Source organism: Chaetura pelagica, unplaced genomic scaffold (assembly GCF_000747805.2).
Source record: "Chaetura pelagica isolate M959 unplaced genomic scaffold, ChaPel_1.0 scaffold364, whole genome shotgun sequence".
Taxonomy (NCBI): domain Eukaryota; kingdom Metazoa; phylum Chordata; class Aves; order Apodiformes; family Apodidae; genus Chaetura; species Chaetura pelagica.
In genome coordinates this window covers 807,801-832,159 of record NW_009953089.1, presented here as the reverse complement: position 1 = coordinate 832,159, position 24,359 = coordinate 807,801, and the positions used below count along the sequence as shown (strand labels likewise).

General features: G+C 41.5%; 1 protein-coding gene across 1 annotated transcript in view; it reads left to right on the top strand.

Moving 5' to 3' along the window:
- The window catches only part of FHIT (fragile histidine triad), a 405,015-nt gene extending 384,305 nt beyond the window's left edge, over nt 1–20,710 (top strand). Inside the window, exons 6-7 of the mRNA XM_009997008.1 lie at nt 7,217–7,226; nt 20,609–20,710. Of these exons, the coding sequence (XP_009995310.1) occupies nt 7,217–7,226; nt 20,609–20,710 (112 nt within the window). The remainder of the gene's footprint in view (nt 1–7,216; nt 7,227–20,608) is intronic.
- Nucleotides 20,711–24,359: the final 3,649 nt, after the last annotated feature.

Sequence of the window (24,359 nt, the reverse complement as noted above, 5' to 3'; positions counted from 1 at the left end):
TCTGTCCCTTCCTGTGCTGTACAATGCACCTCACTTTCTAATAATATTGTAACGTATTCTTCATGAAGAAACAATAACCTGCAAGTTTTAGGACAGAGCACAAAAATTAATGTGCATTATTTGCATTTTTGCCTACATTAACTGAGAATAGCAAAGTGCATCTTTGTGGTCTTCAGCACAGGAGGAACCCATGTCACTCCTCCAGCTCTCCTACCATCCTGTGGTCTGAATACCCTGTGGGCCGCTGGAGTTAATGTGGGCTTAAATATAGATGTTACTTGCTGCTGGTATGTGTTGTTGCAGAACACAAATCCAGTTTCAGATTAATTATTCAGGCTGCTCTGGGTTCATACTATTTGAGCCCTCTTCCAGTGTTGCTTTTATGATTGCCCAGCCTTTCAGCTGTTACCCTGCACCCTGCTTCTCCTGACGGTCTTTTTAAATCAACATACTGTTGGTGAAGCAAAAAGACAATAAGGGATTCTGGAATGGGTTCAGCTTCACTGTGCAGTCAGTGTTACAAACACTTAAAGCAATAGCTGTGCTACCAGGTATTAAATGTACTTGTAAGTAGAGCTTCACATGGACTCTCTGCAGCCTTGAGGCTTTGTTGAGAAATGAATTGTCCATGTTGCTCCTGTGTCCAGTGTTGCTGTGCATCAGCTGTTGTGTCTGAACAAGTCTCCATGTGTTCCTGGCAACTCGCCTCTCCTTTCCAGGATGGACCTGCACCCTTTTCTTAATTTCTGTTCACCTGGACACTTGTTTTCTGAGTTTCTGCTGTTACTTGACCTTTCTACCTGGTGTCAGCTGCCACTCACCTGACCAACTTCTCTGCTTGCTCTGGGGTGGATGGTGGAGTAAAAGGTACTTGTTCCTTGTTGAAGTCCTTTCTGCCCAAGAAAAGCAGCACTGGGTAAAGTCTTCAAAGAGCTACAGTCTCAGCTTTAGAGCATCACCTTTCAACCCCAGTCCTGGCTCAGAACAGCCATGAGGTGCTGGAAAATTCAGGCTTATGCAAATTTGTATGTGTTTGAAGGACAGATGTTTGAATCTAAATTCAATCCCTACAAAGTCTGACTTCAGCTGATGGGTTCAGACCACACCCTGCTTCAGAAAGGTGGCAGTTTGTGCTTAAATGGATTAGCAGCCACCCATATCCTCTTGTTAGCTTTGCAGTTACAAATTAGTATAACATAAAAGCTTGGTATCATTGTGCTGGAAATGGAAGACACCTCTTTATGTTGCACATTTCTCAGCCACATTAGACTTGCAGAGCATTGTGGTAATGATTACTTTTTTGCTGAGGGGGAAAGAAGAAGATAAATGACTTCTAAATCACCCCATGACTCAGCCTGCAAGCTCTGAGTTTATTTGGAAGACATTTATCTCCTTGTATACTCACCAGGAAAAAAAATAATTATCATTTAATTAATAAATTTGATAGCCTGAGGTATTCTGATCAATACAAAATAGTATGAGAGAACAGGGCCTGATGCAATGAAATATTGAGTTGTCTGCAGACAAACCCATTATATTCTTAAAAACTGATCATGCTTCTGCCTAGTTAGTTAGGGGAGACTGCATGATAAGAGCCATTGCTCGGCTGAAAATCAAACTGATAGGCCAGCCTGAACAAAAAAACTGAAGCAGCTCTTTGTGCCTTGGAACAATTTCCCCTTTATCTTTTCTGTGTATGACCTTTTGAGCTTTTTTCCCTGCTGGCACCGAGCTGCTGAACTCGCTTCCACTGAAGCCACTGGGTGTTTTTCCACTGGCTGCAGCAGACCCCGGCTGGGTCGAATTCTGCTGCGGGGGCCTGACCGTGCCTGTTGTGACATTAGATCAAAGCCCCATTACAGCTCTGCAAATCCAGAGTCACCATGCTGGCTCCAGGGCTTATCCCAGATAATGCAGAATAACCAACAGCAAGATGTGCCCCAGTGTCCTGTTCCCAGCAGCTCCAATGTGAGCAGCAGTGGCTGCCTGGTGGGACAGGGTTTGTTTTGCTTTATCTGCAGCTCCGCAACAAGCCCCGTTATGATTTCACTCTTTGTCAAGGCAGCCAAGGGCTGAGCTAATGCACAAGTGGTTGCTGGGGAAAAATATGCAAATGTGTTGGGTTTTTTTCCCAGTCGATCTGTATTAAAAATATGTCCTTAAAGAACAGACCTATGGATATTGGATACTTTCTTTGTAGGAAAGCAGAAACAACAGGAACTTTTCATCTCAGTTTGCATGGCAGCTTTACTGTGGCAGATAGAAATGAAAACAATGCACCTCACAGACAAACACATCAAATGAGCTCCACGTGTGATTTCTGACATCAGTGCTAAATGGTTCATGGGTTTTTAGTTGAATACATTTTTTTAAACAGTCTATTAGAAGAACACAGTGCTGTGGACACCACAGCTTGATAGAAAATCGGTTCCTTTCAATTCTTCCTGCACTGAAAAATTCCAGATCCTTCTCATGGTTGACCTTTCCCTGCTGTTGGAATCAGTATCTCCTTCAGTTGTGCTAAGGGCTGCACAGCATCTGCTTGGACATCAGATTAAGTTGAAGGTGAGAGAGACAGAAGAACATAATGAAGGATGGAAAAACACATGAAGGGAGGGCAGGATGGCCAGGCTGGTGGTGCATCTTCTTCAACAGCAAGTACCCCGGCCTCAGTGGAGTTGTGACTGAAACTGAGTATCTGGAGCAAAAGGGAACACTCTCCCCACTTTCACTGGAGCTTGTTTCACCCCTTTTGTTCTCACACTGCCTCTTTTTGAAGCTCCAAAGTGAAATGGAAATATTAGAGTGGGTACTATTCACCTTACTTTTTTTACAAATTCAACATAGTTGGGGATGTGCCAATTTATGATCTACTTCTGATTGATTCTGTCTTCATCAAAATTCTGAGTTTACATAGAAAGCTGTCTTGCTTAGATGAATACAAGCTCCTCCCTTTCTGTGCTGTTTTTATCAACAGCAATCATTGTGTGTTTCCAGACTATTGTGTGAAACCTCATTTTTCTGTGCCAAGCTCACAACTGTGGGAGACCTGCAAACCCCAGTTATCACTGTGGGTCAAGGGACATGCTAGTGAAGTGGAACAACTGCAAGATGTGGTCCTCCCTTGTTGGGCTTCCTTTTATCCCTTAAGCACCATGCATATTTTCTATACTGAGGCACAAGAATACAAAAAAATAATATTAAATGTTCTTTAGCCAGAATTGAAAAAAAAAAAGTGATAACAGGAGACACTTCTGATGTAAGATAAGAGATGCTAAGAATGAAGAAAGTTCTTTTCCTAAAATTTGTCAGAATGTTTGATTTTTGAACTGGCAGATAACATTTCCATGAAGAATTTCAACTAATTTGTCTTAATTTTCCCTGGTTTTCATCCAGCTCTGCATGTGTTTTTCTGACTCATGCTATGACTTAATTCCTCATTCTGCACTGTCCTCACTGCCATGATATGTGAGCATTCAGATGTCTTCACTCAATCTCTTTAATTAAAGCAGGAGTCCTTACCTTCAGATGTGGACAATGAGTTACACACAGCCAGCTATGCTTGTTAGGCTCAGAAGGTTTTTTAATTATATCTGTGCCTACTGATATTCAGTGCAAACCCATTTTAAATTTTAAGAAGTGATCAGCATCAGTGAGTTCAAACAGGCCTCAAGCATACACTCAGCATTGAGAGAATTGAAATGCTCTGCTGAAAGAGACCATGAATCAGCTTCTGATGTACTGACAAATTTGTTAGAGAAGGTCTCCTCCCTTCCTAGGATCTTGTTAGATGACTCAGAGATAACAGCCTTTTCCTACTGGTACCAAAATCAGCACAGGATCTGTCTTGGCGTGGTAAGCAAAGGCTTAGTGCAGCAAGCTGGTACAAACTTTTAGTTTATTCTCAGTCTTCCCTTTATTAAAGAATGAACTCAAGAAGTTTCACAATATTAGTGTTCAGGGAGCTTTGTAGTTGTGAATGGAGAGTATTTTTTTTTCCCAAAAAATTTACTCAAATTTTTACTGATGCCCTAAAAGCCCAGAGATGAGTTGGAAGGATGGAAATTTTCAACTTGGCATGGATCACAGAAATAATCCCTAACACAGTGTATATAGCTTTCCTAATGTTCTAAAGGCTGTCTCCTGAAATGTCTACAGATGCTTGGCCCTGTCATTGAAAGCAAACTTTAAAAAAATAAATGATAATGAAAAAAATCAAAAGAAAACTGCCTAAGGTCAGAGAGCAGTGCCAGTAAGCTGTGCTTGGAGGCAGGGAACTGCTACCCTGCAGGCTCCATCTGGCTGCAAGGCAGCTGATGAGGCCCTGCAGAACTTCCATGGAAGCAGGATGACCCTGGAATCCAAAGTCCTGAGAAGGTGCAGAGAGTTCTGGAGAGTGCAGTAGCTCAGGTGGAGCACCACACAAATGTTTGGCCCTGGACATTTGCCCAGGGATAAAAGTAGCCTCCAGTTGTACAGAATTTCTTCCTTCTTACTTGGCTGGGTAGAACAGAGCTATTCCAGGAGCCCAGTGACATTTGACAAAGAGCTTGAGTAAAATCAGGCTTGAAACAAATTCAGAACAGATTCATGTATAAATGCAGTGTGGGATTGGTTATAAATGGAAGTAGTGGAAAAAGACTGATAGCAAAGAGTTTATTTGTAACTACTATTTCAACTTTCCAAAATGGGGTGCACTGTAAGAACCAAAGGCAGGTGAAAACTCAAGGGTAAAATGTTACAATAGTCATTATTCTCTGAGAGTAAAGTATTAGGCTGGAGTACAAAACCAAATCTTATTCTGTCTAGAAGTGTTAGTTTATAATGTTAGCCAAATGAGGCAGTTATTGATAATGTACATTCTCCTCTTATTAGCTGATTATTTAAGCTTTCAGAATTTGCTATGGGGTGCCCTCAGTTTGAGTGGCAATAGTGAAAGGCTTATGCTCCATAGCATTCTGGCTGCTCTGCCAGCAAAGTTAGAGCACTTGAGATAAAATCTGGGGTTTGCAGCTTCATTTAATGAGAAGATTGTCTTTCAGGGCACAGATTTGCTCATGTGACCAAATAGGCCATGCATATCCATATTTGATATAAAAAATTACTGTACAAAATAAACTCTATTTATATATCTCTATGGGCAGGTTATATTATGTCTGTGTCCCTAGTGGTGTAACTTTGTTATGATATTACTCAGTAGCTCAGAGAAGAAATGACAGTGAAGCTCTGTGGCATCACGTGGGTGCTTCAGGTGGAGAAGAAAATTCATCAGTTCTGATATGAGAAGGACTTGTGCTGTACCCACATGTCTCTCTGCTGGTAATGCTCTCCTCTGCAGACAGCTCCAGATGATTTGCACAGCACAAAATGCTGAGCTCTAAACTGAGGTTAAAATCAGGAATAGAACACAGGGATTTGTACTGTGTGGTATTTGATGACAAACTTAAATTGGATGCTTGGAAGAAGAAAACCAGCTATGCCATATTGCTGTGTTATCTGCATGTGTGTTCATTTTTCTTACTGCTAAAATAATGCTGCAAACATGCAGTGAAAGGGAAAATAACATCAGATTCATAATCTGTTCGAGGATGCTGCTCCTTTTACCACATCCACAGTGCAAGCAAGAGCTTCCCACCATTTCCCTATTAAAGCAGGACTGATATTAAATGACATATTAAATGTCTTTTTATACAATTCACTGAGAAAAGAGGAAAGCTAAAGGAAAGAGTTGCGAGGTCCAGCAGTTGCCCTATGCAGTTAGGAAGCCATTGACCAGTCTCAACATATCTCAGAGGCATTTGATAACCCTGAGTCATGCAGTTAGGCATCTGTCATTCTAATCATGCTACATAATGCACAAGGTGTATTATTATACAAGTGGTCTTGGTTTTACGTTAGCTATTTGTGGAAGTGTAGTTGCAACAGGGTGATGTGTTCTCCCTTCCTCCCTTCCTTCCTTCCTGCCCTATCAATAAATTTACACTTTTTCCAAGTTTTTTTTAAATTCACATAGTTTAGAATTGCTCCCATTGAGTGTTTCCTTCCTAATACAAAACATTCTAGAAAAAAAAAAAAGTTATTTAAAAATTCTACTGGTGGAAAGTGTAAAGCAAATTTAAAATCTGCTAGTTGTGAGTTCCTCTGTCTTTGGAGTGCTGCACAGCAGATCATATCCAAGTAATTATTCTATGACAAATGTAGTACCTCTTTGGTTCACCCATTTATCTAAGAGATGCAAAGCCAATATAAAAATATTTTTAATTGGTTTGAGATAGTAGCAGGAAATTATTTTCCTTCATTTGTAGAATAAAATAAAAAAAAAAAGGTATCTTGGCTATTAAATTTGGGAAAGGAGTGTGTATTTCAGAGCTGCAGTTACTCATGTGTGAAATACAGAGAAATGTTAATTGAGGTAGGCTTATGAAGTGGAATTAGTTGTAAGTGGTGTGGAGGTGAGCAAAGGGATTCTTAGGATGTTGCATGTCAGCCATACTTTGAGGTTAATTCATTAAAGATAATTGGACTGTTAAATAGCTGAATTGCTGCTACAGTGGTCTAATGCTTTTAGTCTGATTGAATCAAATGCTAATTACTAATATTCAAATTTATGTTATGCTTATTTATGTGCTGGCCACCCTGATTACTTCCTTGACTGCAGATAATCTTTTCTGTCAAGGGTGACAGCCCTTCAGTCACCTGAAAATAAGGGCTTGAGTGAGGGAAACCAGCAAGAGGAACTGCCTGATCCTGTCCATGTCTGTGGATCTATAAAGTTCATGTTAAAAATAGGAGCAGTTGAGCAGTCTTTTAGTGTTTTGTGGCTCCTTAAATCCTTACCAATAACTTTGGAGTAAAGTCTTTGGTGTGTTTCTGAGTGGGCTTGACAACACTTGTGTACCACTGCACCCAAAATTCAAACAAATGGACTATTTGCATGGCTGTACCAGCAGTGGGCTTGCAGCCCAAATACCCAAAGTGTGGTCTGTGTGCCTTTGAGACCTGAGTGTTGCTGGTTGGACCCTAGTTAGCATGACAGGACCACAGCCCTTGGGAGCAGGGAAAGGAGGTCTGACCCTTCTGGTTCTGCCCCATCTCCCACGGGGCAGAGCCTATTCTGTGTGGTGGGACACAATTCCTCTGGCCCTTGTCCAGGAGAAAGGCACACCACACAATGCAGGATACATTCTCTGTCATAAAATCAGAACATCAAAGTGAGTTGGAAAGAAGTGAAATGTTGCTTTACATCAGAAAGCCAAATGAAAGTCTATAGCCTGTTACAGCTTTCTTTAGCTTCCCTTTATTGCTGTGACATAAGTGTCTTCTGCATCTATTTACTCTTACTTGGGGTCTCAGGCTTGCATATTTCATTTACCCAGGTGGCCTGCATCACTTTGTGAGGGATGATCTTTCTGTGCTGAGAAGGTATGTGTGCCAGGCTGTTATCACTTATTTATTGCCTCCCGGGCGACGCGCTGTCGCCAACGGGAGTTTCATTAGAATAGCTCCGTCTGGAGACCTGTGGTCTGAGTACTTTCATATCTGGCCAGTAAGTGCTGTAGGTTTGTGCCTGACTCCTCTATGAATTCTGCTGTTGGAAGCTCAAGTTTCTTTCTTCAGTCCCATTTATCTTTTATTCTTATAAAAAGGGAAATCCTTGTGTTTTGGATCCATTCTTGTTTGTGCTGACTAACTTGATGACTTGTTGTTGGAAACAACCTGCTTTTGCTTCTAGAGAAGCTTCCAGTCATTGGAACAGAAGATCAGTATCTCTTTCTTCCTGTGCTCCCACCCTGTACAAAAAGGGAGAAAGCAAGAGGGAAAAGTAAGAATAAGAGAAAAATGTTATCAGAAACAGCTAAGCCAGCAGCATAATCTGCAAGTTCTGTGTGTACTGTTATGATATCTGAAATGTAATTATCAAGCTTAAGTTAATTAGACTAATGCTTAGAAAATCTGGCATGGCAGATTGTAGTAAGTAATTATATATACCGATTAAAAGATGTAATACACAGTGAGGAAAAGCAAAAGAAGACTCCATTTGATGCAGCCAGTGAACACAGACAATTAAGAAGTCAAGTAGATGAGCACTGACAAAGATAGGGAACTTTGTGGAAGATGATGGGCAAAGTGCCAGTTTTCCAGTGGAACAGATTTTGCACCGTATCAGTCAAACTTTTGCTTTATGAAAATTCCTGCCACTGTTTCCTAATAGGGAATATATGAAGGGCCACTTGCTTTTTGTGTTAGGATTGCCTGACATGAGTAGAAGGGTATGTGCAAACATGAATGTGACATCAGGGTACTAGTTTACATATATATAGATGCTGTGTAAATGGCTTTTCTTAAAAGCAATTCACAAGATGTCATATGAGAAATAAAGCTGTGAAGACAGTGTCTTCTGCAATTAAATGTAATGTAATAATGCTTAGGGGTCAGAATGAATGAAGGTGCTTGTGCACTTTTACACCTCAGTACGTGCACAGGGTAAGCCCTGGAAACAGACTGAGAACATGATATTGTTTGTGAATTTTGCTTGAAGGGGAGCTGTTTGTCTTGTGGTTTTGTTTGGTTTTTTTTAAAAAAAAAAGACCTAAAGAAAGGGGAGGAAAATGTAGCAGTAGAACTTCTTCTGTATAAGAAGTTCTTTTTTGCAAGGTACTCTGCTCTGACTTCAGATTGTGTTTAAATGAAGACAATTATACAGAATCAGAGAATATGCTGAGTTGGAAGGGACCCAACAGGATCATGGAGTCCAATTCCCACTGCTGTGCAAGGCAGCCCAAGAATCTCACTGTGAGATGCCTGAGAGCATCATCCAAAAGCTTCTTGAGCTCAGGCAGGCTTGGTGCTGTGACCACTTCCCTGGGGAGCTGGTCCAGTCCTTGACCACCCTCTGGTTCCTGAATGCCCTGATTCAGTTCCTCCACAAAATGTGTGACTGTACAGCCTTTTCCCCAGTCACATCCCTCCTGAAGAATGAGTGGGAAACCTGCAAATTCCTACTCTGGCAAATTGAGATGAAGGATGTCCATGCTAGAACCATTCTCACAGCATTTAATTCACAAGTATTTGACCTTCTGGAGTGAAAAACAACTTCTCAGCTGAGCCATGTGTTTTACTCATATCTAATGGAAATTGCTTTAATTTCTCATTCTTTGTGAAGGCACAAACAAGCTGATTTAACTGAAAGCAGACAAAATGAGGTTTTGTCTCTAAAAACTGGGAATCTTAGGGTTGCTTTTCCCATCTTTGAACCCTTCCTACCTTCCATCCCCCCATGTTAGTCTGATCACCCTGTCCGTGCAATGTGGGATTTCCTGTAGCTCTGAAGCATGTTCTGTGAGTGATGCTGAGAGGAGGTGGTGACCTGCTGCCAGGATGTCATCACAGGCACAGCACTTGCAAAAGAATTGCAAACAAAAAAAATTGCCTGTGACTTTTCCAGATGAATGTTTCTAAAACACTTGTGCTCAAAGGTTTGAATATTAATGCTGTCCAAAAGCAATGATACAGAAGTCTACATATTGAATAATAATTGTTATGCAAATGCTATCAATTCATGTTTCCTATGTAGAAACAGGAGGATGTCTGGGAGATTGTAGTATGGGTAGTGGCAACTGGTTTTTTCTAGGCAGTTTAATAAGATTTTCAATGTATTTTCATCAAAAACACCTTCCTACTAGTAGAAGCTATCAGCCTTAATCAACTGCAACATGTATCCAGCTAAAATTAATTCTCCCCAAATTCACAGTCCCTTCACTGAAATTAATTGTAGAATATTATATTCCCAGGCTATTATGCATTCCCTGTTCTCTAGCGTGGGCATTATGTGGATACAACAGTGGTCTTATTCCCCAGAAAAAAAGGATTTGAACAGGTGATCAACACTTGCAGCTTGGAAGAGGAGCAAGATGATTTTTCCTCCTCAAAGTGAAGGCATCCTGTGCTCCCCCACCCCCTGAAGAAAGCCACTATGATCCCAGTTTGAGTTTCATGAGTTAAATAGGGGCTCCTGCATTGGGCCCTTTGTGACTTTTTTGTTCTCATTTGATTTTTAGAAGGGAATTCTTTAGGCTGGTGAGACACTGGAACAGGTTGCCCAGGGAGATTGTGGCTGCCCACCCCTGGGAATGTTCAAGACCAGACTGGATGGGGCCCTGAGCAGTGTGGTCTAGTGAGAGGTGTCCCTGCCCATGCAGGGGAGTTGGAACTAGATTATCCTTAAGGTCCCTTCCAACTCAAACCAGTAGATGATTCTATCACTTAGTGTATGAGGTAGGAGGTTCATCTGAGGGATGAAGGATCCTGCTTGAACAATACCAAACTGTTCCTTACTTTTCCTCCTTTCCTCTTTTCTGAGTCTTTCCACTAATACTGGGAAGGCAATGCAGCAGGGGCCTCTTGCACAGCTTACACCTCCTGCATCCATCCATTCCAAACAGAATCTGTATTCTGATATGGATAACATACATTTGTGATGTTTGTACAGTAAGAAAAAAAAAAAAAAATTGGGCAAAACCCCATGTGTTGTCCCTTAAGGGAGCTTCCCACATAAGTTTTAGGGCAATATTAACTGCCTGAAAAAGCTGGAAGAGGTGATTGACCATAGGAGATCTCTAGTTCTTCTCCCATACCTGGCTCTAGTGCCATCCACTGCTGTTATAACATCAAGAAGTGCAAGGCTCCACTGGGTTTTATAAATATTCCAGATTTTGAAGATATTTTTTTCCCTATACTGTTACTTTAAGAGATGAATTTGCAGACTCTGGGGCATTTGCCCTTGACAAAGCTTGTCTGGTTCTTCTGCCACTAGGTCAGTGGAATATCAATAGATTCTTAATGCAGTCTGTCTGTTAGAGTTTCTTTCATTTCTCAGAGTAAGAGTAAATGTCATTCATATTGGCAAGTTATAATGGGAACACTGAGATACTAATTTCAAAAAACATACACAATTCCTTTCAATAGTCTTGGTCTCCCTCTTGTGTGTCTTCATTGTGCCTATACCAATTACAAGGTTACATATCCCTTAAGATGCCAGGAAAGGTCATTTTGTTGTCTTTTCTACCCTGTGCCTCAGTGAGAGATATTCATGGTACAGCTCAGGTATTGGAATTGGGTTTAATGTTTCGTTGCATCTCTGTCTGTTTTGTCACTGCAGTTGTTGTTGTTGCTGTCTGTTGGTGATGGGTGGGAGAGCAGGGAGGCAGCAGGAGGGATGCTGGAATGTGGGTGCAGACCTGGAATAAAAGATGAGCACTGAATCTGCAGGAACAGAGTAGCTCCTCTCATTTGTTCTACTTTCTTTTTAACATTAGAAGTCTTTCTGGTGAAGAAGAGCTATTATGCATGTAGATCATCAGTGATGGGTAGTCTGTGTGTCTCCTCAAAGGCTATGAAGCCATGTTAAAGTAGGCTTTTATATTATATGTAAAGTTCATTCATATAACTTAGCTCAGGCATTGAAATAAAGCTCCTCACTGAGACAAATGGCATTAACAAGCTCCAAGAATGTATTCAGTAGAGTTTTCTAGAATGTTTGCCGTGACTCAGTGGCAAAGGGCAGCACAGAGAAAGGCTAAACCTGCAAGAGGATTCAGAGCACCAGGAGGGCTTTGCTGCATCCAGCACCAACTCAGCTGCTGGTGGCACCACTCCTTGGCCACCCCATCTGGAGACAACCACAGAGACCTAACGTGGAGAACAAGTCACAGGAGAGGCAGAGCAGGTTTATCATACATGAGTTTTAAGCTCCCTTGTGATTTTATTTTCACTATAATGAGGGTGTTTGGCCCATAATTTTCACCAGGATTTTTCAAACCCTTTTTTGATCCTCTTGCTCTTTTTCAGCATTTCCCTCTTACTGCTGTTGATTTAAATGTCATGACATTTTAAACATGACTTATTATAACAAAACAGTATATAAAACAATATGCTGCCTAATAAATGCAGCCGTATTTTTCGGAGTGAATGTTAAATGAGAGCAATTTATTCCACAACCTATTTTAGTACCTACTTACTAGAGGGTATTGGCTGCTTAAATCCCAAGGAGGCAATCTCAGATGTGAGGTAGCATTGCATGTGCAAGGCTGAAAGCTAAAGTATTTAAGGGATGCCTGGGGGAAAAGACTGTCCTAGGGTTGGAGCTTCATCTAGGAGTGCTGTGACTTTGAGTGCTGTGGGGAAAGCAGACAGGACTATCCTGGGAAGGTCTGTTGGTGGGTAAGGCTCATACACAAAAGGAGGCTGTGAAACCCCAGTGGTTTGCCTCCAGCATGAGGTATGTGTCATTCTAGACAGCTGAAGTGTCCTTAAAATCCTCCTACAGTCAGTGGAGAGAGTGACTGAGTGTATCTTACTCCAGGACACAATGTTGGGGTTTTTTATTTCAGAAAGTGTTGGTGAGGATTTGTGTAATAGGAATAAGCTAATTCCCCAGAGAAGAACACTGCTCTGGTCACTCTGGGCTCTCCCTGCAGCTCCCAGAGATGTGTTTGGGGGTGGGGAGGGAGTGTTGAATCCCTCACAGATGGGGACACACTCACATCCCACTGCACACTGAACTGGCTCTGAGCTGATGCCATCTGACCTGCAGCTGATTTCCTTTGTGCTGGCAGAAAAATGCAAATAAACCAAATAAACAAAACCAGCCTCCCCAGCACACGTCTTCCTCAGCATGTCGTGAATCTTATTGAGTGTTCTCAGGGTACAGCAAATGTTTGTTGAAAGTTAAGAAGATTAGCAGGGAAAGTTCTGACTTTGAAACTCCCTGCATCAGGAGCCAAAATACATCAGCCTGGTGCAGGCTCCTTGAGGTTATCTCTGCTCTTGGACTGAGATGTGCACATCCCTGCAGCTCCCACCTCTTGGAAAAGTGAAGTAATGCATGCACCTGCATGAAATTTTTTAATCACTGACTCTATCCTTGATTAAAGTGCTTTTTCTTGATTAAAAATAGCCTTTTCCCAAATAAGTAATGTTGCATGACAGGCTGTCCACACAGGATAACATTTCCTCCCACGTGATCACGTTGCTGACCTTGCCATTCCCTACCGAGGTCTGTGTGCAAAGCATTTCTCTCATGTGGGCAGCCCTCTCCAGCAGATGCCATTAGGAAGCTCCCTACAATCATCTACCTTTTCTTCCAAGGTGAGGAAGACTGCAGGGGTGTTTAGAACATTATCTGCCAACTAGGATGATAATGGACATGGAGACAAGGTATCCAAGCACTTTTATAGATTCTCGCCTGGATTCGTATCGGGCTGTAAATAGCAGTTCTTCAAGTCTTTGGCAGGACTTCTTACCCTAGTGGATATTCCCTCAAGTATCTCCTTTGTAATGTGCCCATTTTCCAAGAATTTTGTATCAGTTGGAGCCAAACTGGAAGCCTGTCAAGATCTGAGCTCTTCAGAGTGCTATCTACATATTTCACTGAATGGCAAATGTGTTTTCTATACACCAGTCGTTCTGCTCATGGGCTCACTTGTCTTTTATGCTTTCAAAAGCTAATTTCTTAGGATGCCTTTTATATTTTTTTTCTTACAGTTTTTGAGTGCAGAATGGTTAGAAATGAGTGTTTGCAGAGTTTATTCTACCAAAGCACTTAAACACATATGTTTAAGGGTTTTGCTTCACCTTTATTTGTGTTTCCACAAATTTCTCTTCATCTAAGTGCTTTGCTAAAAAGGGTGCAGTTCTTCATATGTCCAGGTGAAGTGTGACACTCAAGTCTTTCCCCAAAGTACAATAATACAAGTGAAAAAAATATTTGCAGTCATGATGACAGAGACAACAGGAGGAAAAAAAAACCCAACAAACAAAAACCTAAACACCACATCACTCTAAAACACAGCTTTGCTAAACTGAGGTTTCCAATGGAAAATATGTTTTGCAGCAATAATAGCAGCAGCTCTGAGGTAGCACTGCATTTCAAGTGGAAGTAGTAAAATAATTGGAGAAGGACTTTTCCAGTAGATAATAAAAAAAAAGTCACATGTAGAATGCAGGCACCTATGACTTCTTCTCCACCTCCTTATGTAACTTGGATTTAATGAAGCAAGTAAAAACCACCCTAAAATCAGGGATTTCTGATTCCTGCAAATGCAGATATTGGGATGTTATAGAATCTTAAGCAAAGTCAGGAGATGAGAAAATTATAGGATGTGGGTTTCTTTCTGCAGTGCTCACTGTAAATTAAAGCAATTAAATTACAGCAGTCTGGTAGCTGTAATTAAATATGGAGATGGACCAATTAAACATGGAGATGCAGAAAGCACAGAGCTGCTCAGGCTGGGGGGTGAGGGCAGGGGAAAAGGCAGCTCAGAAACAGGTCCTGATAGCTGGTGGGGACCCTTGTACTGTGGTAATACCATATCTTGTAGGTGGTCTCTTAGATGATCAGGGAGGACCATGTCACTCTTCTATTTGTGTTTTTGCCTTTCCTGGGGCTGAAAGCAGTTGCATAGGGGTACCCAGCTGGGAATGTCCAGGGCTGTGGGAGCTCCTACAATGAGTACCCACAGGTCAGTGAATCAGGATTTAGGGCCATGTGATTGCAGCATTCCTGAGAAGCTGCTTTGTGGCACTGCTGTTGCATCCCGTATTATTTCATTTTATTTTGCTAGTCAAGTCAGGACTTGAACCACAGCTGTGAAGGAAAATGGGATGGAGACAGGAGGCATGGACTGGTAGAGGGGGCTGCCTAGTGAAAAGCTCACACTCATAATGGCATTAAATGTCACATTTAATTACATTATGGGAAGTGTGGAAATGAACCTTTACTGTGAGAATATAAGCTAAATATAAAGAGAAGTGAAAGAAGAAAAAGCACTGGGGAGAAATAACAAGGAGGACAACACCAGAGAGAAGAGGGCAGAAGAGGCAATTCAGGAATTAAGTTGATGTAAAGGCAGTACATGTGTACATGAGGAAATGGCTGGGAGTCAACCATCAGAACAAGGAGGTCCTTAGCATCACTGAAGGAATGAGGAACCATAGCCAGCTCAGTCCTTGAGTTTTTCTCCCACATGGTGGGATGTTTGGGATGAAGCCCCCCTCAATAGCTGCTTGCTAGTGTGCAAGAAAAGGGCAGGATGTGCTGTGGGTGTGTATTCATCACACAGCCCTGAGTCCAAAGGGAGCTGGAGGAACTGGTATGTGCAGTAGCCCTGGGATGTTTTTTGTAGTAGTACAAACCCCAATATAGATGTTACTTCAAGCAACAACCAGTCTTAGACCCAGGTCCCCTGTAGTCTGCTGCACTGGGAATTCTGGGCACAGAATTCCTCCACAAAGGGCAAGAGGAAGAGGTTCCCCAGTGTGAATGTGTTATGAAACAATATTGTGTTTCCCTTAAGAATTGCAGTGATGAAAACATAGACCATTCTGCAGCACTAACAACTTTAATAAAATAACATAAAGCACAGCTGTCAGGTCTGCCAGTATCTCACACTGGGAGACATGAGTGAGAAAACGAACACTTTTCACGAGCAGAAATATTCAAAGAGCTTCACTGTTTACAAGTAATCAAGACTGACAGTCATAGATTATTGGTGGAAGAGCATTTTCTGCTTGAGGTGAAAGAAGAGGATAATTCATCAGGAAGCCCAAGAAGTCAGACATCAGTAATGATCTGCTTGAAGAAGGGCATATCTTAGAAGTAGTGCATTTATTTGTACTGCAAGGCAAGAAGATGTACTAAGTTATAAAGAAGATTCTTAGTGCTTGAAGAACACTGAGCAGATACAGTGTGTAATTTGCTGGGCAGCTGTGATTAAAGAATTGACTAATGTGTGTCTCGGTGCTTGTTCAGAATATTAAAAGTTAGTGTAATAGAGGTTGTCTAAAAGAAATGTTAATGCTCTGCTATCCTATCCTCTCCTTTTGGAGTTACCTGAGCTACACTGATCTGGTTGCTTGACTTTTTGTTAATGCTTAGGCTTCTGAGACCCCCTGTAGTGCAACGACAGGTTTGGCTTCAGAGAATTTGGGGGCTTTCTGAATTTTGCAGCAGTGTATCTTGTTTAGCTGGTGTGATGCTTTTGTGTCACCTTTCTCTTAGGAAAACAGGCAAAGTATTAGCAGTTTTAAAATGATAAATAGCTTGAGTCCCTATGGAAAAGGTTTTCAGGACTGCCACCTGCCCTGTCTGTGCCTTGGCATGCACTCTGGCCTGCAGCTCTGCAAGGCTGTGTGTAGGCAGACCCTGCTCCCAGCACCCATGCTGTGTCCTGCAGGAGGAATTGCTCTCCAGATAGGAAGAAATCCTGCTTCCTTCCCGTGGTGCTGCCTGGAGCAGAAGGGTTTGCTTAGAGTTAGAAGGTGAGGTTCATATCAGTATAAAACACCATGGAAATCCATTCTTTGGGAGTTTGGTATTCATTATCTCTGTTCCTGCCAGGCTCACACAAAGCTTACCTTTATTTATTTATTTTAATCATTGTAGCTTCCTAATTGTTCTTTCTTTCACTTAGCAAAGGGACTGTGTCTTTAGTCCATATTTGACCAACTTTGAGTAAAATTGCCCTGACACTGCTGAGAACAGGCTGCGTTTCCCCACTCTTTTCCTGCTCCACATCTATGGGGACATGGGCTTCAGGGGAGACAAGTCTTCCATTGTCCACAAAGGTGCTTTTCAAGAGAGCTCAGTGTGTCTTTAGAGCTCTGCAAAAGCCACTGGTGGTGGTCCCATCACCCTGTGGATGTCCCTGAAAGACCCCGAGCAAAATCTGTCACCTTCAGTGTTTTGCACAGAAGTGACTCTTGTAACCTCACCATGTGCTATTTTCATCTCTCTTGAAATAGCAGCTGCTGGAAAGGCACACATTGGCTTGGGAAGGGGCTCTGAAGGTGGACAATTTCTTCTAGAAGGTTTCCTTCCAAGGACAGTGGTCATTATTGAGGAGCCTTCAGGTAATATGGAAGCCATGTCCCAGGAGCTGTGCAGAAGGTAGCAAAAGTGGTTTGAGGAGTACGTGGATCAGTCAGTCTCTACCAGGGAAATCTGGGCAAAATGTCTCCCTCAGAAAATCAGGTCAGGCAGATGACGTGGGGCTCTGGATAAGATTATGTTGTTTGTTTTCAGAGCTTGCAGAAGTAGAGTTGTTATGCAGAAAGTATCACAGACTTCAAGCTAGTCTGTGCTTGAATATCTTTATCTGAGCAAGGATGTGAGCTCAAGTTCTCCAGCTTTTTCTGACTGGGGAAAAAACAAGGGCAAATCACTATTTTTTACAGGTGTATAACTGGAAATAGAGGTATTTTTTTCCCTTTGCTTCGAGCAGACCCTTGGAGCATTCTTCAGTTATAGGAGAGCATTGCTTCCAAAACTGTGTAATCCAAACTTTCAGTAGCACATCAGATGTTTGCAAAGATGCACAGTTGGGACTTAGATGTACATCACTCCAAGGCAGGGAAGTCCCTGAGAAATAAGCACTGACTGTAACATTTGTTTTTCCCTGCTTGAATTCTAAATCAATACATATTTTGGTATTAAATTTTATGTTCTTCCCTGAAAGTAGCTTTCCAAAATACTTCAGAGACTGTCCTAGCCTCTTCTTTAACAACAACAACAACAAAAAAAGTTTAAATAAAATAGTTCTTGCTTACTGGGACCCTCACATGGAGAACTGAACCAGGTTGAAAAGTACTTTACCTAAGAACTCATGAACTGACTAGCTGAAACCAAACCCTGCCATGATCCCAGTATCTTGCCACCATTCAAAACCACTAGCAGATGCTAAGAGAAGATTTGAAGAACCAGGCAGGTGCACAGATGGGCTTCTATTGTGTTTTCCAGCCTCTGTTGATTGGTGACATGCTGAATCTCTGAACTAGTGGTGATGTCAGGAGCCCTTAATTTATTTCTCTTCCAGTTATTGATACTCTTGATCCTGAAGCTGCATAACGCTTGGCATCTGGAACAGCCTCCAGCAGGGTTACCCAGAATTGAACTGCTGTCTTCAAAGTGGTTTGGTTTGTAATGGAGCTTCAGGCAGTAGCAGAGAAAGGCAGGCAGCCACAAGAAGTGATTTTCCAAATCTCCATGGTGGTGGTTAGATAATATCAGAAACTCAGTGGCATTGGGGTGATCAGTGCCTACTACACTTCAGAAACTACTGATGCAGTAAGAAGTATGAACACAAAATAGTCCTGACATCCTGTTTGGGTAGACATAGCAATTTTGTAATGAAATAATATTCGTCTATAAGTCACTTGAACAATGAATACATTGGCCTTGGCAGTGATTTAAATCTGCAGTCTGTTGTTCCTCATACCCGGTGTGCCCACAAAATGTGGATACATCTTGTCAGTATGGGTGGTGTGGGGAACTGCAGGCTGGGTACCAGGGCCCAGGGCTGCTCAAGTAGATTGGGTTTCCAGGCAAGTTTCAGACATCATTGCTGCTCCCCATATATCCGTTTTAACCTTAAGCTGAAGATTGATTATTTTTAAAGGTTAGCAGTTATGTAGCAAAAGAAACTGTCTCCTTTCCCAGCTTTGGGAAGTCACCATGATCTGTGACTTCACACAGTTTTAATTTAGACAACAACAGCAGCCATTTCAGGACATGCCTCCTTATTACTGTTCACGTCAGTTTCTTTGAAAAGAGAAAATAAAATAAAAAAACTACAGGTTAAATCCCCACTTTACTGCTCTCCTCCTGGAATCAGCTCTTACCTAGGCTATCCAGAAACAGGCTACCCAAGGAGAACACCAGTCAAATCACATCTCTAAAAGAACTTCTTGCAGGTTAAACAAGGAGATATGAGGAACAGGGACTGCCCTCCCTTGCCTTCTAGCTGTTGCCTGCTCTATCTTCTGCTGATGCTGGGTTGAATGAGCAAGACTTTTTTTTAGAAAAACAGCTCACACCTCAGACAGACAATTGATTTACCACTGCTTGGCTCATCGTGGTGCATCCTCCTGTGCAGCATAAGTGCTTCCATGGGAAGTACAGGACGATGTATGGTGTTCCCTGTCATTCCTTCCCTTTGCCATCTCAGCTGTGGTACCTGGACACCCTATAGGTATGTCCAGTAGGTGAGAGCAGGCACATGGGCACAAAGGATGCCTGTGACAGTGTGTACACTGTGCCTGTTCCTGCCTTTTAAATCTTTCTCCATAATAGTGTAACATTATTACAAGATGAATTTATAACACATCTAGAGCTAATGTAACAATGATGGTTAGTCCTCTGCTAGTCGATCAGTAATACACTTTAATTTGCCTACAGCTACTGTTATCATATTGGCATGAAAGGAAATAGCTTCTAATGCAGCTTCATCTGCTGAGCAGGAAGAAAACTGTGCTGCAGAATGTAAAACTACATAAGACCATAGCTGGCAGCAAAATTCAGAGTAGGAGAAACACAGCACAAATAAAAGTATTTGTGAGTTGGATATATCCTAACGATCCTAGTTTGTTGCTAAACGTGCCACACAGAGTAATGCAGTTTGCTTGGCAGGTGCAGCAGTGCTTCATCTGTTTTTCACTGCTTCATCTTCTTACTGGAATTTGTCCAGGAATAAAAGGCAAAAATTTGTTATCTTTGAGCTTTATGAAATTAACAAAAAGTTGATATTATAATTTTCTTCAGAAGCACTGATGCTGTTAATTAAATCTGTGTTTTGCTCTGTACCTAGGGAACCAGTGGAAATCTCAATACTCAAGCATAATGCAAAAGCTTCTGCTGTCTGTGGTAAATGTAGAGTTCCCTTGATGAGTGTCAGGTATTCTTTGAGCTGACATCTGTACAAATAGCCACTCCAGTGCTGACACATTATGTTTACCATAAAATAGAACTCCTGTCTATCAGTGAGTAGCAAAACCATCAGCTTCTCCCTTCTTCTGGAGAGGCACAAGATGTGTTTGAAATTCACCTCTGAGATAATAACACTTGATACTTACTGCATATGGGATAGGACTTATTTTTCTGAGCATATTATGCAAGCAAGATGCAAAATGAACTGATTCACATACTTTTGATGTTATTTACCAATTAAATACAGTAGTGCTTAAAGGAACAAGTTTTGTTTCTGGACTAGTTGTATGTCTCACTTTCAACAAAGGCAAGGAAGGACTAGTAATTTGCATGCAGGGAGGGAATGTATCTCTTCTGAAAACTACTGCCAGTGCGAAGGAGCTGCAACAGGGCCCTGTTAGCACAATAGGTCTTTGATGGGAAAGGTGGCCCCATGGAAAAGAGAGAAAATTTTGTGTGAATTACTGACAGGGTATCCAGGCAGCTTCTGCCAAGCTCACTCCATGGAGGTAATGAGCTCTTCAAAATGCCTGAGTGTGTTTGTTCTCCCATTACCTACAAGCTTTGCATCAAAGACTCACAAGGCATCTGACCATCAGCCCACAAAGGTGAGCTCTGTCACTATCAATCAGCCTGGGTCCTCGTGTTGCCATCAGAAATCCATCAGAGCCAGTTAACTACTGTCACTGCTCTAAACCAGTAACCTTCACCCTTCACCACCTGGTCCCTCCATCCCGCAGACACCTGGAATAGCTAGAATAGCTGCATACAAGCATGCCCTCAATTTGACAGTAAAACTGGAAAAAATATCAACAAACTGTTGTTTTTCTTCTTCTTCTCTCAAAAAAGTTGCAACAACACGACAAAGAAGATTCCTCTGACAAGTGGAGGACAGAAGAAGAAATGGCAGCTGAAGCAGCAATTCTGAAGAAGTATTTTCAGGAAAATTAAAGGTAATGATTGCATGTTTGCTTAATCCTCCAGTATCCAAAACTCTGTTCAGTCCTCCATTGGATTCCTAAGGACAGAGAGAATATTTAGAATAGAACACAAGAAATTAAAGCTCTTAGGTTTGTGTTGTTTCCAAAAAGACATGGCACTTCAGCAGTGGCTGAAATAACATGCTGCTTCTGGAATGAATTGGGACTACCCTAGAGCATTCAGTTTCCAGACAGCAAAAAATAACTTACCTGGAAATCAGAATCATCAGCAGTTACGTAAGAGGAATGTCTAATCTAACATATCCTCCCTGTGTTTTTAGAGCAGAAAACAGCCTTGATACCTCTGTGATGAGCTAAAAGCTGCTGTTTCTGTGTATATCCAAATACCTATGCATGCAAAATCCCAGCAGAATTCAGATATTAGAGTGTATAAGCAAAATTCTGTCTTCATCTAGCAAATCTTAAATCATCTGATCAGTTCAACTTCCAAAATCAAGCCTGCTGGAAAACTGCCTGTTCTGCTAAATCTTCCACTGGCCCTAAAAGAAGAAAAAATAAAAAAGATTTGCAGGGAGGAAGAGAAAATAGAAAACACTTGGCAAACACATTAGTGCTCTTAGAGACTGAGAGGTTTTCATTTTGTACCTGGAGTCCCAGAAGCCAGATTCTTCCAGCAGAAATGAACTGGCCCCCAGAGATCAATACGAGTTACTCTGGGATGTACGCGACAGCAGCAATGCCAAAAGCTCCCTCTCCCCTGCTCCCCATATGCTGTTTGACATCACCCAGCCTCTCATTTCTCTGGCATTTCTGACTCTCTCATATTTTTTCCTCTGAAGAACCAAAATCCTATAAATATCCTTCCTGTCTGCCTGTGACTCACTGCTTGCAGCCCAGCTTGAGAAATCCAGATCCGAGTGCGGCCGCGCGCGTGCCACGTTTACGTGGCAGCTCTCATCTCCTGTCTCGTTCTGTCACCTCCATTTGGGACGCTTCATCTGACTCTTTCTGCTCTATTTTTTCTTGCATAATGACCATGCTTTTGTCTTCCTCCAGTCAAATTAGCTGTGCCAACACTTCTGTGGACTGGCACAGAGAAAGCTGTGTAACACACGCGATACCCATCTGTGAAGGAAACTTGTCCTCAGCATCTGGGACCTAGAGACTCCCAGGGTTTGGAGCAGTAGGGTTTGGAGTGCACAGTGAAGTTTCCACAGTGGCTGCTGGATTTGTATTTAGACACTCACTTTTCACCTTCTCAGAAATATGCTTCTCAAAAATTAATTACTCAGCCAGAAAGAACATATCCTTAGGTAATGCATATGTAAGCACTCTTTGCTACTGACAGAGGTATTATGTAGCACTTCATCAGTGGCACAGCAGCAAATGAACAGCACTTAGGGTAAAATGGTGCATCCCTATTCCAATGTGATGTTGTTCCCCATTATGTATTTGTTAGGTTTTAGGGGATTTTTTTTGTCTGGTTAGAAAAGAATTTGAAATGCTTTTCTGCAGAGCTTCTCAATGGGGTTGGAATTAAATCCCCACATATAAATAAAAATGTTCTTAGTTTCTTCTGATACTAAACACAAAGCTGGATAGATGATATTAATTGATTCCTGCAAGCAAGTTCATGGGGCTGGACTTTTATTTCCATTTATTATGAAAATAAATCAGTGTGTGTCTGCATGGATGACCTCTTGATAAGTTCCCCATGATGTTAAGGTCATTACCTTTCCTAGAACAGACTGGTAAATTAAATCTTACTGGCATCATTATCATGATAATATTTTGCCTAGTACAGGCAGTCCTTCCAACCCTTGATTCCCAACACAAGGCATCACTGTCAACCTCTTCTCCCTGACATTGTTTTATTTCTGAGGTTTAAGGCTCTGAAGATGAACCTTTATGTGAGCACTTTCTGAATATCTCAGCCTTTATCTACTCTCTCAACCTTGCTTCTAAAAGTGATGAAGATTGAAAACTTTTGGCAAATTAGCAAGGTTATAGGCATCCTTCTTCAAAGCTATTTTTGTTTTTCACCTACAAAGGATTTATTTTGCCATTTATAAGTTTACCTGCATACTATTTGACTTGAGTTTTTCATGTGGCACAGGGAAAGTCAGAAAGAGCTGAATGTGGATGTTCTGAAGCCAACAAATAGCATTTTTTAAGGTCTCATGCATTATTTTTCTACTTAAGTGTTTTGCTCAAAGAAGCCTAGCTCAACTAGATTAGCCTGGACAGCCTGAGCTGTCTTTCAGAGCTTTCTCAGCTACCCTTCCATCTATCACAAGTCCTTCACCAACTGTCACAATTCCTGTAAGACTTGACCAGGTTCAGCAGCACCTTTTACATGTATTTCTAGACTATCTGATCAAGAATGACTTGCAGGTGTCTTTTTCCCAATAAATACTTGAACAAGGCATTAAGATCATGATTCTCTCTCTACTACATTGGCTAGAGTTGATTCCTCTTGGCAGGTTGGGTAGCCACAGGCTGGGTCCTCCTACAGCAGTCCCCAGATAATCAGAAATATCCAGCCACTTGCTTAAAGAAATGGACCCCATTTAGCCTTGCTAAGTTTACACCCTTAAGAAAATACTTATCCTAAAATAATTTGCTCATGTGTACAATTGGCTAGAGTAGATGATACTGAAATCAGTGAGTAAATTTGTCTATCTCAAGTGTTTCTAGTCTTTCCCTCCATGTCCCCATGCCACTGTGTATCACCTCATCACCTTGTCATCCCATCATGTCTGAAGTTCAACAGAACTTCATGTGACCCTGGATGAGGACATGCAAAGCTTCCTCTGGGGAGCATATTAAATACATAATTGCCCCAGTTAGTCGCTCACTTAGTAGTACCAAGCCATTCCTTGTTCAGTGCTGGCTCTCATGTGGTCAGCTGTGTTTGAAAATTGGCCACCCTTTGAGGTGGATCCATGGGGCAACAGTCCTTATTCAAAGAGCAAAGTTTGATGCAGCATCTTAATTTCCAATTTCCTATTTTCAGATGCACCTTTAAAATGTTCTATCTATAGCTGTGTCAGTGTTTTGATAGTCTGTTTTGTGCATTTTAAATTACACATTCCAGCAAAGAGGCTAAAGATTAAAAGGGTTACTAACCTTCAGATAGTTTATGAAAAACGTTTCTCTTCAAAGGAAATTTTGCTCTGTATTTTTGTTTCTGAAGAGAGAACCAGGCTGCACACGTTTCAGTAGAAGTTTTCCTATTTTGTGCACAACTGAAGTAATACTTTTATGCCATTAAAAAAGTAGTCAGTCTTAAGGACAATGTCAAAATGCCCCTTTGCATAAAGGGGTTGACAGTGATGTTCTGTTGCCTGGTGTTTTCTGAGTTACAAATATTCAATAGCTTTTAATTGCTTAACCATCTGAATATTTTGTGTCATTCAACGTGCAAAATTAATTTCAGAATCTCTCACACAATAGGGGCTGAACAGTGGTGCAGGATTTCTGATGTGAATTTTCCCCTTTCGCCCCAGTCTGGCAATGTTTCTGGAGAATACAGTTTTTTCAGCTTTGTCAAAGAATATGAATTTTATTCATTTTTTTTTTTCACACTGCTGTGTAAGAGAGATGATCTCATTCTTTGAGATCCCTCGTCCTGCCTCACAGCTGCCTCTTCTGCACCA